This window comes from Suricata suricatta, chromosome 9, assembly GCF_006229205.1.
Source record: "Suricata suricatta isolate VVHF042 chromosome 9, meerkat_22Aug2017_6uvM2_HiC, whole genome shotgun sequence".
Classification (NCBI taxonomy): domain Eukaryota; kingdom Metazoa; phylum Chordata; class Mammalia; order Carnivora; family Herpestidae; genus Suricata; species Suricata suricatta.
In genome coordinates this window covers 136655023-136671042 of record NC_043708.1, presented here as the reverse complement: position 1 = coordinate 136671042, position 16020 = coordinate 136655023, and the positions used below count along the sequence as shown (strand labels likewise).

The following is a 16020-nucleotide window of genomic DNA, read 5'->3' as shown; positions in this document are numbered from 1 at the left end:
AAAGCAGTACGACCCCGCCCTGACGTGTGGCAGCCGGAGTCCCGTCTCCACTCGGTTGGCGTGATTGGAGGGTTTCGTGGAAGAATCGGTTTGGAATGCTTAGGAAACTTCCCGAGGGCCTAGAAGTTTCTGGACACGACTCGCTCGTCTGGGCTAAGGGTGGAAAGGCGTAGAGGAAGGATCAGATGTGCGGAAAAGTATTTTACAGCCTGTAAAGTTGTAGTGTGTGGTGCTTGTCGTTTTAGGGTAAAAGCCAGAGCAAGGAACCCGAGAGACCGCTTCCTCCCGCAGGCCCTGTGGCAGTTGATCCCAAAGGTTGTGTCACCATAGCCATCCATGCGAAACCTGGTTCCAAACAGAACGCTGTGACAGGTACCGCCGGCCCCGGGGTGGGATCTGAGGGGCTGGGGGTGGGGATTCCCTCCACGCCCCGTAGCGGAAAGTTGAGCCTAAACAGTCAGGGTTATTTCTCGTATTGGTGATTAGAGGCTTCTCCATTTTAAAATTCTAGATCCTTAATGTAAAGGTGGGAATCCAGCATCAAAAGTGAATATTCGCTGTTTGCAGCATACCAAGTCAGGGGAGAAACTACTGTATATTTTCTTTTTTAAAAACACTGGTATTTTGAAAAGGACACACATAGAAACATGTGCAGCCAAGAATGAATCATGCTTGTGCTATTTCAAAACTGGAGACATTAACCAGACAAAGAAAGAAGAGACATTTTGGTCGAGTTTAAGGCCCACGGGCCCGAGGAGGAAGAGGAAACCTGGCGTCCAGTGCGCTGTGTGGACTTGGCTTTAAAACAGTACACAGCTCTCCTGGGCCCAGCTCTTTTCACCAGTGGGAGGCGGTATTGGAGTAAGAGGCTTCCAGGCTGTTCCCTGGAGCCCAAAACGTGCCTCAGGGGTGTTTTAGGTGGACAAGGGGAGGCCACTAGGCAGGGCTCCGCGGAAGCTGTGTGTACATGTATTTTCGGTGTCCGGAGGCCCGGGGAGCTCCTGTGGGTGCGGATCTGGAGGGCGATGGTCCCAGTGGCAGGAGTCTGAAAACCACTGATCTGAAAGTGTTTTTCACGCTGAAGCTCTGTGTCCCCCCCCCCTTTTTTTTTTACACTTTGAAAGCCAGACCTCAGAATCGGGGCGCTAGGGGCCGCGTTCGCTCGGCTGTGCGGGCCTGGCATTTTCTGCGTGGTTGCCGCGGGCCCTGTCACGTGGCGGCGCGCGGTGTTTCTTCGCATCTGCGATGCCATCAACTAGGAGGGACACGGGATCTCGGGGACCAGCAGGACGGAAACCGCACTTTGTTTTCCGAGTTGGGAGACGCGTCTGGATTTGAAAGGTCCTAACGCGGCGCACGGTGGACTTAGAATCGGTGACCGGCCGGGAGGCGGGCTGTCATAAGGGAGTCTGCGGCCGGCCGTGTGGTTGACACAGGCAAGGTGTCAGCGTGTGGAAACCGCCCTCACGTGGGGAGCAGGTTAAGGTCACTTGCGAACCGCTGCGCGCAGACGCTCCGCTCTCTGGGGGGACAGTGCGGGACAGCGGGCGGCGCTCCCCACGGAGGCTGTACCGAGGGGGTCGGCACCGCTTTCCAGAAAAAGCAGGGCCCTCCGGCCCCGGAGCCCAGAGCGTGCAGCCGGGCTTAGTTAGAGCTTCACTGTCGCCAGGTGACCTTGGGCACATCTTGACTCCACTTTCCTCGTTTGTAACCTGGAGATGATAATGGCATGAGTCGCTTCCTCGTGAGGTTCTTACGAGGGTTTGACAGGTTAATGTTGGTGAAGTCCCTAAACGAGTGCCCTCAGATTACCACAGGGAGTGCTGTGTAAATGTTTCGATGTTGCGTCTTAAAGACATCAGAGAGGCATTTCACAGAGCTGACCTGGCCAGTCCTCTCCTCTCCTGATGACGGAACCGAACCACCCTCATCCGGTGTAGTGAGCTGCCTGGGCCCCGCTTCCGTTGTGACCCTGCCGGCCCAGCTCCGGCCCTGCCTCGGGGCTCCTCCCAGGTCCCGGACACACTGCCCAGCGTTCTGGGTTCCTCCTGGTCTGCAGGATGGGGCAGACGTGGATTTCCTCGGGATTTCTTTCCTGAGATGGCGAAGGCTCATTTGTCATGTTTATGTTCCCTTAAGTGTGAGTAGTTTCGTGCTCTAGTTATTCAGTGAAAACCTACAATGTGCCAGGTAATTGCAAACTCTTATAAAATAGCTTCACTTCATGAAGAAAAGCCACTCCTTAAGGGTCAAGTCCAAACGGATCTCATTCCAGACTTGACAGCGGAAGCCGTGAGTGTAGCCATCGCTGCGCCTCCGTCGGAAGGAGAGGCTAACGCCGAGCTCTGTCGCTACCTTGCCAGGGTCTTAGAGCTCCGCAAGAGCGACGTGGCTCTGGACAAGGTAGGTCTCTCTCAGAAACAGCGTTATTACACGTCAGACGTTATGATGTTAACACTGATTTTTTCTTTTCCAAATAATTGAAAAACTAGTTTTTAAAACTTATTCATTTAATCACGAAAATATGTGAATTCTATTTAGTTCCCTCCATCCCTGCGGCCTCCGTCCTTACTCAGACTGCCCACGTTCTACACGTGCGTTCTGGAGTTGCCCCCATCCGGGGCATTTCCTCCTCTCGGCCTGTATTCCTGTACCTGCTAGGAGGCTGGTTCTGCCGCCTCGATCGCCACACTAGACATCTGGAAGGTTCCCATGGCCTGTCATCTCCGTTAGGGAGTCTGTCAGGTATCTCCGGCCCCCCGTGTTGTCCTCGCTCCCCGGAGGGGCTGGGGGGCCGGATGAACTCACTCCCACGATGGTCTGCTCTGGGGGCATCACCTCATCGGCAGCGATTGCTACAGCACAGGCTCCTGGGCGCCGCTCTGGACTCGGAAGCCGAGTGTGCAGGAGAGAGGCCCAACCGTGTTCCTATTTCTTCAAGCTCGGTTTGTTTTCTCGTGATCCTGTCTCTAGATCCGGGTCCCGCTGGCATGCAGGGTCCTTGGTTAGTAGGCTGCGCCCAGAAGTTCTCACGTCAGGCCATCACCCTCGGTGCGTGCCCCTCGTGTGGCAGGTCGCTTCCGACTCTGCTGGCGCATGTGCCCTGACATCTACCTGAAGGGCACTGCCCACTCTGCCGCATGTCCAGCCTCTGCCCCCAGAGGTAACCCCTGCCCGTGGCGCCCCTCTTCAGGGGATGGTTCAAAACGGGTGTGACAGCGTTTGCTTTTCGGTGGGAGTTTCCCGAAGTGTGGAACAGAGAGCAGCCGTTTGTTCGATATTTGGAATTGTAGATTTCACTTTTCATTTCAACACAGAAGTTACTTAAAAACAGTATTCGACATCTGGACTCTATTCGCTTTGAAATTGTAGTGCCGGCTCTTACTATTACGGAAATTGATACGTGCAGGCAGAATCCCTCGAGAGTTTGACACTGGGGAGGAAGGTGGAATCGGGGCTACGGCCTGTGTTTAGAGCGGAAACGGCCGGGAGAAAGCGGCGGCTAAGCGGTGGGGACAGCCCGAGCCCGCGGCGCGGGCCCCGCGAGGACACTGCCGGGCGGATGCAGCTGACGGCTGCCGTCTCGGGCTCTGCTGACCCCGTTTTCTCCTTTTGTCCAGGGTGGGAGGTCTCGTGAGAAGGTGGTGAGGCTTTTGGCCCCCACAACGCCGGAAGAGATCTTGGAGAAATTAAAGCAGCAAGTCGAAAAGAAATAAAAGCCAGTTTTGAGAAATACATCCTTGACAAGCTTTTGTATTGCTATTAATGAAGAGGCTGTTAACTAAGAAAGTGCGTTTTAATGCCCAGAGGAACATGGAAAAAAAGTACTGCACATTGGCCGTAGCGTCTGAACTCCCTGAGCCCGGCTCGGGTGCGTTCCTCCTGAGTCCAGGCGCCACAAAATAAGGGAGCTGGGAAGGTTGTTCAAGACGGCCTCGTTGCGCTCCTTCCACGCTGCGGTGCCGCTTCTGACGGCCCGAAGGTGAGAGACTTCTTGGGGACCACACCGCGCGGGGCGGCAGTGGGTCCCGGGCCCTGGACGCCCGGCTGGACGCCCCTCCCCCGGACGGTGAGTCAGCGTGCTGAGGACCGCCCTCGGGCCCAGCTCACGGGGACAGAGGAAGACCTGTCGCCCTGCTTAGTCTGTCTTTTAAAAGGCTTCTCTAAATGCAAAGATGCGTTCTGTGTCTTTTTAAAACTCCAAGGGGCATTTTCTAAAAAAGTAAGTAAGAATGATTAAGACTTGTAATTTCGTGTTCATTAACGATTTCGGGAAAGTCACTGACTTTTCATCGTCCTTGGACGGTAACTGCAGTCTTCAGGTCCAGTAGCTCTTCAGAATCTCCGAAGAGCCTTAGAAGAGGAGGACCCGGAAGCTATGCTCAGTGTTTGTCAAAGCCTGTCAGCGCTCATATGCACGTTAGAGCTTCAGAAGCTAGTAATAAATACCTTGTTTTTAAATCTCCAGTGCAGATTACAGTGATTTGCTAAAGTGTGTCATTTCATTACTGTTGCCAGTCAGAACCAAAGCAGTTGTGTGCTTTTGTTCAAGTACCTGAAAAAAATGTACGGGGAGACAAAATCTTTAAAAATACGAATTCTAAAAAAAAAATTAAAAAAAAATAAAAATAAAAAAAATACAAATTCTACAAAGAAGGAACAATAATAAGAATCGTTGATGGTGAAAGGACAGGGAAACTCTTACTTTGTGGGCAGGAACCAAGGACAAGGTCACGGTCATTACTCATGGCAGAGCGTGCGTCCTAGTCAGTGGCCTTTCCTGAGCCGTTATGCCATACTGCCTCCAGACGGGCTGCTGTCGGACCCGGGCTTGGCCTCAGAGCTCTCCTCCTCTGCTCCCATCCCGATCCAGCGTGTGCGCCAACGGCATTTAACTTCCGGTTTGTACATGTTTCACTGTTAGGGTGCTTTTCGTTGACAAGTAACAGAAGCCCAGCTCCATCCGGCTTACCCGGTAAAGACTTAGTGGCCCCATCCCCAGCAAGTCCAGAGGGGGCAGCCCAGTGACGTCACAAAGGACCCACTCCAGCTGGCAGCACCCGCTTTGTCCTCACGCCCACTTTGCCCTTGTCCCCACTCGGAGGCAAAGAGCCAGCAGCCCAGGGCCTCACGTCCACACAGCGTTCCCTCCAGCAGGAAAAGATGCCACTCGGAAGAGCTCTGGTATTTTCCACAAGCTCTCACTCAGCTTCTCTGCACTCCTTTGTGGTGAGGGGACAGAGAGAGAACCAGAGGATGGAGGTGGCACCCTTGGCGGGGTTTCAGGTTCCAAAGACACACATGGCTCTGTCACTGTGATGCAGAATGTAAATGTAAAACCCACCCGGCCCCCACTATGGCGTTTTCTGAATGCATGTGAGGCAGCGCCTAAAACTGTGGAGAAGCTGGCGTTCCCGTGGACGCCGGCAGGCGGCAGCAGAGCGCAGCCGCGGGACGAGCGAGCAGTTCTCGGAGGCACCCGCCCTCGGCACCCTCGCTTCCTTCTGTCTGGTCGTGGAGACATGTCTTAGCTCCCTTACCTGCCCTCGTTCCCTGACATCGGTTCAGGCGCGGGTGTGTAACGCGCCCTCACACGCGGCTGGGTGCGCAGGCTTAGGGCCTTAGTGCAGTCAGCGGGGTCCAAGTGTCCCCCTTAATTCTGCCGCTTCCAGAAATCCCATTTAGTTGGTGATTTTGAAAATGGAATTGGACTGGAAACTTAGCAAGGAATTCGTTTCAAAACACGATGCCAACCTACGAATTTGAGGGAAGAGCAGATCTGCCAAACAGACTGTAGAGTGGGACCCTCCAGGGAGTACATGCTGTCACTTTGGGAGGTGACTTCCCAAAGCCAGGCTGCGCCTGCAGGGTGCTCGCACGGAGAGCCGGGGCGGTGTCGGGTGGGCCGGGAGCCCTGACCGTCCGGCAGCCCCGCTCGGCTCCTGGGGCCCCTCCTGGACGACACCTGACACCGCCGCCCCCTTCTTCCGGACCCGACAAGACCACCTACTCCTGCCCCCAGAGCTCCTCACGCAGCCCTCGGAGCTCAGCTGATGAGGTTTCCAGCCCCCCGCAGTCCTCTGCTAGCTGTGTGCCGCGGGCCCGTCCGGCCCCTTCGCTGGTCGAGCCGGTGGGGGGCACCCCAAACTTGGCAGCGGTTTGTGGACTCTGTGGCCGTTTCCACTGAAACCTCTCCACGACGGGGTTTACTAGCGCAGTGGCTGTCGGGTCGTCTCGGGCCGTCGGTCTCCCGGAGCCCCGAGTGCGCCAGGCCGGGAGGACGCGAGGCCACCGAGCACGTGAACCGTGGCCAGTCACAAATGTTAATGAAATCATCATGGAAATGAAGGCCGTGTTGGACACAGAAGAAAAACTTGAAAACGTGACATAGAATTTGGAGGGCAGGATAGAAGGTGAGCAAAGAAAGGAAAATGTCAGATCTAGAAGTCAGGCAAAGGGCAGACAATGCAGACATAACTGGGGTCCTGAAAAGAGAACCCCCCAAATGGAGCAAAGATTTCAAGTTTAAAATGAAGAAAATACTGAAAAAATATGAATTTAAGGAATAAAAGATGCAGTGCCCCAGGGGAAATAATGACAAATGGTTGACAAGGAGATACAACCTAGCAAGGTTCTCTGACTAAAAACAAAAAAGACTGTGGCTGTCTAGCCAAAAAGTCTCAGAAGGGAGAGGGAGACATAGATGTGCGTTCACACCGCTAATGGGAAAGTGAGTTGTAGTGTCGTAGGAAATATGCACTTATTAAAAGTACAGGTGTTTTAGTCTAATAGTCTTACATTTTGAGAACACCTCATAGAACACATAAAAATGACAGATTGGAACGCCTGGGTGGCTGAGTCGTTGAGCGTCCGACTTGGCTCAGGTCATAGTTTGTGGGTTCCAGCCCCGCGTCAGGCTCTGTGCTGACAGCTCAGGGCCTGGAGCCCGATTCAGATTCTGTATCTCCCTCTCCCTCTGCCCCTCCCCTGTAGTCACTCGCTTGCTCTCTCTAAAAAGTAAAGAGTAAGTATATGGGTAAAAAGGAAACCATTTAAGTGTCTGCTTATAGGAGAATCATATAATCAGCAAATCCATACTATAGAGTTTTACGCTATTCAAATTAAATTAGTTTTTAATCCACAGTTACCTGGAGTGATGTCTACCATACTATATTGCATGAACAGAGTAATATATGTTGTGTGTGCGCACGCATGCACACACACGTTCTCACTTTAGTGAAAAAGGAAGAATACATGTCTGAGTTACCTGTATTTGGGTGGGTGTGATAGAAGTGCACACACAGGCCATGATCGCCGTGTGAGTGCAGGTGCTTCCTAGGTGTGGTGTTTTACTTTTTTATAATGTTTGTTGTTTTGTACATACACCAAACATATATAACGAAGGAAATTTTAAAATAAGAAAATGAAAAAGCTCTGGCCTTTAGCAATTAGAGCACCTTTATTTATATAATTCAGACCGAGGCTGGAGAACCTCAGAGAGTTCAAGGCACTGGCGGTGGAAAAAAACCATGAGATCATCATCACATCAGCCCCCCAAGTGTCTCAGGAGAAGTCACTGAAACCTGGAGAAAATCTAGCTGGTAATTAATACATGAGGCTCTGTGTGCCCTTAGAGACAGGAATGCAAACACCAACTGAGGTAGCCCGTCAGCCCTGGAGATACTGGTGACGACCTGCGAGCGGCATTTCCTGCACCCAAGTCGGCCCGGAGGTGCCCCGCACCCCACGACTACTTCCGGAGCACACGGCCAGCACTCACGTGTGTGATGTGCCAGCCCCGTGATGCGTGCTGTGCAAGTGCTTTCACTTAGTCCTCCGAGGGGGCAGTCAGATTACATGTTAGCGGTTTGGATGGACGAGATCCCCATCATTAACCTGCTCTTCCCATGCCATCCTGTTACACCACATCTCGTTGCCACTTCTCTGCACTGAGGGCACCGATGACCAGCTCCTCGGATAAGAATGTTTCTCCCGCACTGCTCAGGGGCTGAAGCCCCTCCCTCTTCAATGCTGGCGCGTTCCTGATCCCGTGTCGCCCTCCTGATGAGACCCGTGCGGCCATTCGCTCACGATGTCCACCGGGTAAGGGCCCTCTGCTGCTGTCCCTGTTTCCTCAGGAGCTGGTCCTGGTAGTGGTGTAGACCCTGGAAAGGAGGACGCGCTCGCTCAAGTCCGCCGCCGAGCCCAGCGGTATAATCTCTTTGACTCTGGTTGCTTATTTGGCTCCGTAATTTATCAGGAACCAGGAGAAGCCTTTGTTTGGATCATTCAGAATACAGCGCAGAGAACATACGTGAATTCTCAAGTAGTGAAACATCATTAACTCCTACCGGTGTCAACAATACTTACTCCTCTTGGCCTTGCGTCATTGTAAAGTGAGCCGGAGGCCCGTAAACGCCTGCATGTCCAAATTTATAAAGAGAGGAAAGACGCTGAGGGACCCATGTAATTAGGTTTTTCACACAGAATTAGCCAAAGCCTATTTAGTGTTTCAAAATCCTTATTTATCTCAAATATGCTTCTTTGGTCAAAATACAAGATACTGAAAGAAATCCCAAATAATCTTTTCAGTGAATGGTTTAGGATAGTTCAATTTGTCTAACAGTACCGAAGTAAGCACTTTCACAAGTAATCTGTCCAGGTAATTGAAGTTATTAGATGGTGCCCATTATTTCCCACATTTCCTAATGAAAAAAAAATTCCCTTTCACTATAAACAGTAGTGCTAATTGAAAGAAGCCAAAGGCCAGGGCCACATCTGTTTGAGCTAAATGAATCAAATGGACTAGGTCTAGGAAAAATTTAAAAGTGTTAAAATAACTGTATTTGCTTTAGAAACAAAGTGTAGGATTTTTATTAGAGCTCAGAATTACAATATCAGTAATCGTCAGGGCCAAAAATTTCCTTCCATTTTAGTATTCTAATATTCTAAACTTAAAACTAACATTTCAGGGGCGCCTGGGTGGCTCAGTGGGTAAAGTGTCCGGCTTCAGCTCAGGTCATGATCTCACGGTTTGTGGGTTCGAGCCCCTCATCAGGCTCTGTGCTGACAGCTAGCTCAGAGCCTGGAGCCTGCTTCCGATTCTGTATCTCCCTCTCTGTCTGACCCTCCCCTGCTCACACCATCTCTCTCTGTCTCTCAAAAATAAATTAAAAACATTAAGAAAATTTTTTAAAAACCCTAACATTTCATTACTCTTAATTCTATCCTGAAGCTCTAAGTTTTCCTTTAGGCGAATAAATGACAAAGGGAAAATTACATACTCCCTGTTGAGCATCGGATTAGAAGAAAGGCAGCTTTGAAATCCAAAACCATGCCAGAAATCTCCCTGGCTATCTTTTCCTATCTGGTTTCAAGAACTCTAACTACTCAGAGCTGTGACGGGGTTATTAACACTGGATAACCTCAGATCCTTCTAGCACTCAAAACAGAAAACAAAAACAACAGCGGTCTCAAAAGAAAATCTGTTATGTTTCCATCATCAGCATTCAACATTGTAAAATCAGGAATTTCCAAATAGCAACTAATTTTTAGCTCAGCGTTTACGTACATTTTCTTTGATATTTGGAATTTTGTTATTTTCTGAAGGATATAATTTCTTCTTTTGCTAATTCCTGTCTTAATTCACGTGAGAATGGCAGGCCTTCACTCGGAGGCTCCTGCCCTCCTCGCCCTCCTCGCCCTCCTCGACACCCTTCACGGCGCTGAGCCCCCCGGCGCCCCAGCCACGGACCACTGCGGGCAGGTGGGTCGTAGGCTCTCTTTTCCGGCGTAAGCTCTTGTACGTTTGGTCACTTACTTTAACGGCCGCCCTGTGAGGAGTGGCAGGAGGAGCATCGTCATTTTTGGAGGGCAGAAAATGGGCTGCAAGGGTGCGGTCCTCTGCCGCCACGCCCCTTGTCGAACAGGACCGGAAGCAGGACTCCTTATGCTGATGCTCATGCTCTAATAACAGACTGTTCGAGATTAATTCCTTTGGACATGATTTTCATTCTTCTCACTCTTAGATCACCCTTTTTAAAATGTTATTTTCGGCCCCTCCCACGTGAAGCGGAAGCCAGGTCTTTCATTTCCTCTCCACGTTAAGTGCGTAGGGACAGTCGCGTGGCGATTGCTGTTTAAAAAGGAAAAGCCACCACCATACAGGCAGAATGCAGAAATAACTCGCGCTAAAAGGGTTCGTTATATTTTCAGGCAGGGCTGAGTCTCAGGCCATCCGTGATCTGTGTTGGTGTGGAGAGACTTAACTACTATTAGAAAATAACCTTTCCTTTGAGTTTCCCGAGACCCACCGGCCGCCCACCCCGTGGGCCCACAGGTCTGAACAGTGCGAGCCGCTGGCCCAGCGAGGCGGGGCCTGCGCTTTGGCAGTTGACAGATATTTTTTAATAACTCATCTGCCTTCAGACAAGATCTGGGGCGCAGTGAGGCGATCCTTAACTCTCTAGGCTAAATATCCGTGAGACCCAGGCGCGGATGTCACAGCACTGTGCCTGCTGATGTAGTTAGAGGGGCACAGGGAAAACCCTTACCTTGTTGCTAAAATTTCATTTATCCCTGACTGTGAAGACCTGATTTTATTAGATCCTTTCCAATAAAAGTTACCTGAAAGGATGGCTCTTCAGGCAGCGGGGAGGGGAGAGTTGGATCCAGAGCATGGAGAAAGCAGCCTCAAGGGCCTAGAGCGGAGTGCTAAGAGAGAAGGCGGCAGAAGACAGATTTAGGAAGCTGCCTTTAAATTCCTTTCCTCTATGATGAAACGTCTGCTGTTAATATTACTCTTAAGCCAAATAAACATTTTCAACAGATATGAAGGAAAGAGCAATAAAAAACCAAAAGGCTCATCACATTAATGAATGGTCTGTCAAAACTTGAGGAAGAAGTCTTGCTTTATCTTGTTAAGTATTTTATTATTTGAATAACATCATCATAGTGGCCATTAAAATGATCGGAAACAAAATGATCAGCATAAAAGCACATTACAGCGTCACTATTTATACAAGAGGAAACAGCAAAGGTGCACGTTTGGAAGTGGCCACAACCCTGTTCAGTCCACGTGAAATACCGCGACAGTGAGTCAGGATGCGGCGTTACGTACATACCATTGAAAAGAACATTTACAGAGTTAAACGTTTGTAGAACATGAGTTTTGATATGCTACATTTAAATTAGCAAAAAGCCTTACATTTTTGTGTAAAACGATCATGTGCCCAATCTTACCCACCACTAGATCAAGACACTGAAACGGAGAAGAGTCCCTTCCTCACTTTACAGCTTTATTCTTGACGTCCCTCTAAAAAGAGACCAAAATGATTGTGGAGCGGACTCATGCCTGGAGGAAGGAATTGTAAAGTACCACGGTCAGAACAACAAAAACCAATGAGGTATCTACAGTTTTACCTTTCAACTGCTGAGGTCACGTGCAAAGGACGAGTAACACAGTTGTGCATTCACAAGTTGACTCTACTAACCTCTGCAAAAGGTTAGGAATGAGCACATCTGAGGAAGTGGGTATTTCCTTAACTTACAAAGTAAAATCAAGCAGGGGCGCCCGGGTGGCTCAGTCGGTTAAGTGTCGACTTAGGCTCAGGTCATGATCTCATGGTCTGTGGGTTCGAGCCCCGTGTCAGGCTCTGTGCTGACAGCTCAGAGCCTGGAGCCTGCTTCAGATTCTATGTCTCCTCCTCTCTCTGCCTCTTCCCCACTCCTGCTCGGTCTCTCAGAAATAAACATTACAAAAAATTTAAGAAAACAACGAAGTAAAATCAGGCATTTTCTACTTTAAAATTTTTATTTCTGTGTAAAACAAAGACAGAACTGGAGATCAAACAAAGAAAACACCCACCAAGTTCAAAGCACTATTAAGTCATGAAACAAACAAATCTGAGGTAGAAGTCACGTAATATAATCCACAACCTTCTTAGGGGGGCACTTATTCCCAGCAACCATCATGTCTCTGGTGAGATCTCATTAAAACAACAACAAAAAAAAACATGTTCCAAAAAGTTAATAATCCTCTTTGAAATCAGATGTAAAACTAGGACCAACAGAAGCAGAGTGAATGGTTTTCCGGAAAGCTGCTGCGTCTCCGTCAGTAGTAGCCGTAGGGGGGCCGCTGGCTGTAGCCGTAGTGTCCGTACTGGTGCGGGTAGTAAGGTTCCTGTCTGTGCTGCGGGTAGCTGTTCCCCCAGGGCCGGCCGTGCCACTGGTTGGCGCGGCTGTCACTCGGCCACCCCCGTCTGCTCTCCCGGCCTCTGACCTGTCTGTTCTCCTGCAGCCTACAACAGCCAGACAGGAAGATGCTTGTACTTCCCTTTTACAAACCACAAGTGACAAATCCAAAACGGTGCATTTTATTTCTCCATCGAACACTCGGGACACAGAGTAAAGAACATTTTTCTCCGCAGAATGTTATAGCACCAGTTACTCAGAACTTTCCCAAGATAGAAATCATGCTTCCGGTATTATACTGGATACACTTTGCAGAGAATTAGGCAGACCGCAACCCAAATCCCAAAACGATAGTTCTCCAACTGAATTCTATTCAATTGCACAAAAGCAGTATGGTAATTTATTCCTTTTATCTACTTTGAATTATTAAATAGACATAATTTCTATTGTATAAATTTATTTCTAAAGCATAAGCCAAAGATAGTACCTTCTCTCTATAGAACCTAACACAGAGCTTTATAGAAGACTCTGGGTTTTTAAAGTATATTTGCAAAGGAAAGAAAATGTCAGTGCACAAGAAGAACATTCTAAGAAAGAACCTGAAGACATGCACAACTGAACAGAAGGAAAAAATAACTAAGGCAGATGTTTACAGGCCGCTGGCTCTGTGCGGGCAGCGAGGCGGCACCAGGTGGTAGGGAACCCCCCAGTCAGCCCTCCCCGGCCTTGGGGGCGGGCAGATTAAAGCTGTCCCCTCCCACATCAGTGGCCCGCAGGTGTCCCCCAGTGATACACACCGATTGCCTCGGTTTCTCTGGCTCCCGCCAGCCCTGCTGTTCCACTCCTCCACGATGGGCGGGGGCTCGGCGGGCCGCTTCAGGTACTCCTGGTACTCTTTGTCGTCTTCTGTGAATCTGCTGGCGAACAGCTCTTCAAAGTTCGGAACAGCTTCAGAAGTGTCTGTCATCCTGCAATTCTGAGCAGTTTTTAATACGGTTCTATGAGAATTGTTTTTTAAGTCACATTATCTTATTAGTGAAAAACCAAGAAATGAACAATTTTAGGCAGGGTCTTCATAAACGTGTCTGTGTACCTTGAGACTTCAGGTAGTTTTAAACATTCAGTTCAGTATTCTTGATTTCTGTAACATAGACCTTGTACTAACTGGGCACCTGGGATTCAAAGACGAACAATGTATCGTGGTCTCTGCCTCCAAGAGCTCTGGGCTACAGTGTCAGACAGACGTGGCATAAATCTAAAGGGAGGAAGGGTCAGGGTCAAGAAATGGAGCTGGAAAAACAGGCAGGGATCGAACTGTGAAAAACTGTGTATTCAACACAAGCAACTGTGCATTTATCTGGTAGGAAACGGAGGTCCTGGGTGGTTTAAGCAGGAAGTCTCCGGAGCAAGCTATTTAGAAGGATCACTTTTCTAACAGGGCGGAGAACAGATTATTGAGGACAGACCGAAGGCAGCTTCCTGCACTACGTAGGGCTCAACGTGAGGCGGCAACTGTGGGAACAGTTCTGTAAGAATTCCAGGAGAAATTATCACTGAATAGATGTTGTGGGGTGGGGGGAGGTAAAGGATAACTTCCAGGCTTCTCGCCAAATGACTGGATGGGCTCCGGTGCCATGGGAACCCCAGGAGACCAGAACCTGGCGCTTGCTGCGGGGTGCCCACCAACAAGGAGAGTCAGCGCCCTGCTACCTATCTGGGACTGAGGAGCAGGCTGGTGGGAAGTACGGGAGGCATCAGCGGTGCTGTCGGTGGTGAAAGCTGTCGGAGCGGAGGGCAGTGAAGACTGTGGAACAGCAGAGTATCGAGAGGATCAGAGTCCTGGAGAACTCCGAGTATAAGCAGGTTACAGATAAGGAAGAAAACCCACACAGGTAAGAACCAGAAGCGCTTACTTACCATAGAAGGCAGGAGAATAAAGAGGGAACGCTCCTCGGACAGAACAATGACAGAGCCTCGAAGAGAAAACTGGCTGGACTGAGCCGTCAGGAGGGGGTTATTTTAGAGTACTAGGGACTGAACCAGGACTGCAGTTATCTGAAAAGTACCGGGAAGGTACGGAAGGACACATCTACGCTGATTACAGACTAAGTTTTCAAGAAGCTTCGCTGAGCACGAGAAAAAAGGGCAGTAGCTAAAGGGTTACTGGAAGACTATCTCCTATTTTTCCCACGACAAAGTACCTGAGGTTAGGTTTAGAGGAAAAGAAGAACCAGTAAAAAAGTGAAAGACTGAAAATACAGGAGAGGCATGAAAATGGACAGGCAGACAGGCATCTAAATGCACAGCTACTCAAGTTTCGGGCACTTTATAACGGCATCCAATGGACTCCTACATCGTGACGAAACGAAAACTACTATAGAAACGGTAATGGCTAAAAACCAACTCTGCATGAGCTGGGTTCCCCAGGCCCGTGATGACTCATTCAAACAGTATTTCTTCACCCACTCTCTCAGCCTTCTACTTCTAAGACAAGACTGGCTTAGGTGACAAAAGGCCTCATCACCCCTGAGAAGCCAGGGGACAAAGAGTTCGCTTCCTTTAAACTTTACCCACGACCTGGAAGCCAGCCAGTCGGCCCTCTGTAGGAAGCCCCCACATACCGTCAGGACCCCCATGCCCACCTTCCCTAACCCAGACTTCATCTTTCTACTCTTGGCCTCAAGCCTCCACAGCAGCTGTTTTATGATTTGGGACACATGTGCCTCATACTCAAACTTCCCGATCTTCCTGTCTCACTTCCCCTTACAATAAAACTTTCTGACAAAGACATGTAAGAGTGGAAGACAGTTGCTTCGTTAGTTTGTTTTTCCTCCAAAGCCCTCAACACATATGGCAATATTCATAATTCTACCCTCATCCCAACGACATTAGACCAAGCCCAGCGTGTGGATGCAAGACGCAGTCCCTAGACACTCCGTCTTTCAGGCCGCTGCTCTCGGACCCTCGACTTTCTCAGATGTCAAATTCTGAAACCAAGGTATGATGGATAATAGTACCTTCGGCTAATGACGGTCGTGCCTGGATTTCTATCGGCATCCCAGAAACCAGCAGAAGGACGACCCATACCCAACCAGAGGGGGAGTAGAAATTACAAAGCAAGGCAACAGTGCCACTCTGTTTGTGTTCTCACAAGTAAACAAACATCTCTGTCATTACTCATGAGAATGAAATTCAAATAGAATTTTGATCGATCTGAGCTTTACTTACCCCCGCACTCTGAGGCGGTTGTACTGTTTAATGTTTATGTCGATTCGATCTGGGGGAGGGGAGAGAAACGCTTGATTCCCTGGAAGGAAACCGTCAAAAGGCGGGGACGTGGGGGAGTGGGCAGCGGGGAGGGCGCGGAACACAGGGGCCTCGGGGAGCGGAGGGGCCGCACCGAAGCGCCCCGGAGACTCGCAACGCTGGCTGGAAAGCGCGGGGCCTTCACGGCCCAGAGGCGGTTCGGGCCCGACCGGGCCCAAGTACGTGCTCCTCGGCGGAGGGCGGGGGCTCGAGCACAAGACCGCGCGGCGCACCGGCTGCAGGCGGGCGCCCTTGGGACTGACTGGCCACCGGGGGCTTCTGCGGCCCGGGGCACGAGGGCTGGTCTCCGGCGGCCCCGGCAGGCCTGCTCCCTCCCCAGACGCGAGGCCCCGCGGAGGCCACTCGGCGCGGCCTGCCGGCTCCGTGCTCCCCGCGGCCCCGATCGCCCGCCGAGGGCCGCGCCCCGCCGGCCGCCCGCGCAGGAGCACCCACCTCCGGCCCACAGCGCGGCCGCGGGACCTCCCACCACTTCAGCTCTCCAAGGTAACGGAGCCACTCGGG

At 50.5% G+C, this 16020-nt stretch overlaps 2 protein-coding genes and 1 long non-coding RNA gene across 10 annotated transcripts in view; 1 reads left to right on the top strand and 2 right to left on the bottom strand.

The window, feature by feature from the left end:
• The window catches only part of C9H15orf40 (chromosome 9 C15orf40 homolog), a 4728-nt gene extending 261 nt beyond the window's left edge, over positions 1 to 4467 (top strand). The window contains exons 2-5 of the mRNA XM_029952307.1: positions 5 to 54; positions 246 to 372; positions 2276 to 2403; positions 3621 to 4467. Of these exons, the coding sequence (XP_029808167.1) occupies positions 5 to 54; positions 246 to 372; positions 2276 to 2403; positions 3621 to 3716 (401 nt within the window). The 3' untranslated portion in view covers positions 3717 to 4467. The remainder of the gene's footprint in view (positions 1 to 4; positions 55 to 245; positions 373 to 2275; positions 2404 to 3620) is intronic.
• A 2973-nt stretch (positions 4468 to 7440) lies between these two features.
• On the bottom strand, positions 7441 to 11639 carry LOC115300732. The gene is made up of 3 exons (XR_003912806.1): positions 10627 to 11639; positions 9821 to 10135; positions 7441 to 8165 (listed from the first exon to the last, which is right to left on the bottom strand). It is a non-coding gene; the product is annotated as an uncharacterized LOC115300732 (long non-coding RNA).
• Positions 11640 to 11791: 152 nt separating this feature from the next.
• RAMAC (RNA guanine-7 methyltransferase activating subunit) lies at positions 11792 to 16020 on the bottom strand. 8 transcript variants are annotated; one of them, XM_029950235.1, is made up of 5 exons: positions 15952 to 16020; positions 15421 to 15469; positions 13286 to 13447; positions 12990 to 13168; positions 11792 to 12299 (listed from the first exon to the last, which is right to left on the bottom strand). In XM_029950235.1, the coding sequence occupies exons 4-5, from the start codon at positions 13157 to 13159 to the stop codon at positions 12113 to 12115; spliced, it is 357 nt and encodes a 118-aa protein (XP_029806095.1). In that variant the 5' UTR covers positions 13160 to 13168; positions 13286 to 13447; positions 15421 to 15469; positions 15952 to 16020; the 3' UTR covers positions 11792 to 12112. The 8 variants fall into 8 exon arrangements, with proteins under 8 accessions (XP_029806095.1, XP_029806097.1, XP_029806098.1 ...); XM_029950237.1 differs by having other exon boundaries at positions 13286 to 13364; XM_029950238.1 differs by lacking the exon at positions 15952 to 16020 and adding an exon at positions 15593 to 15834.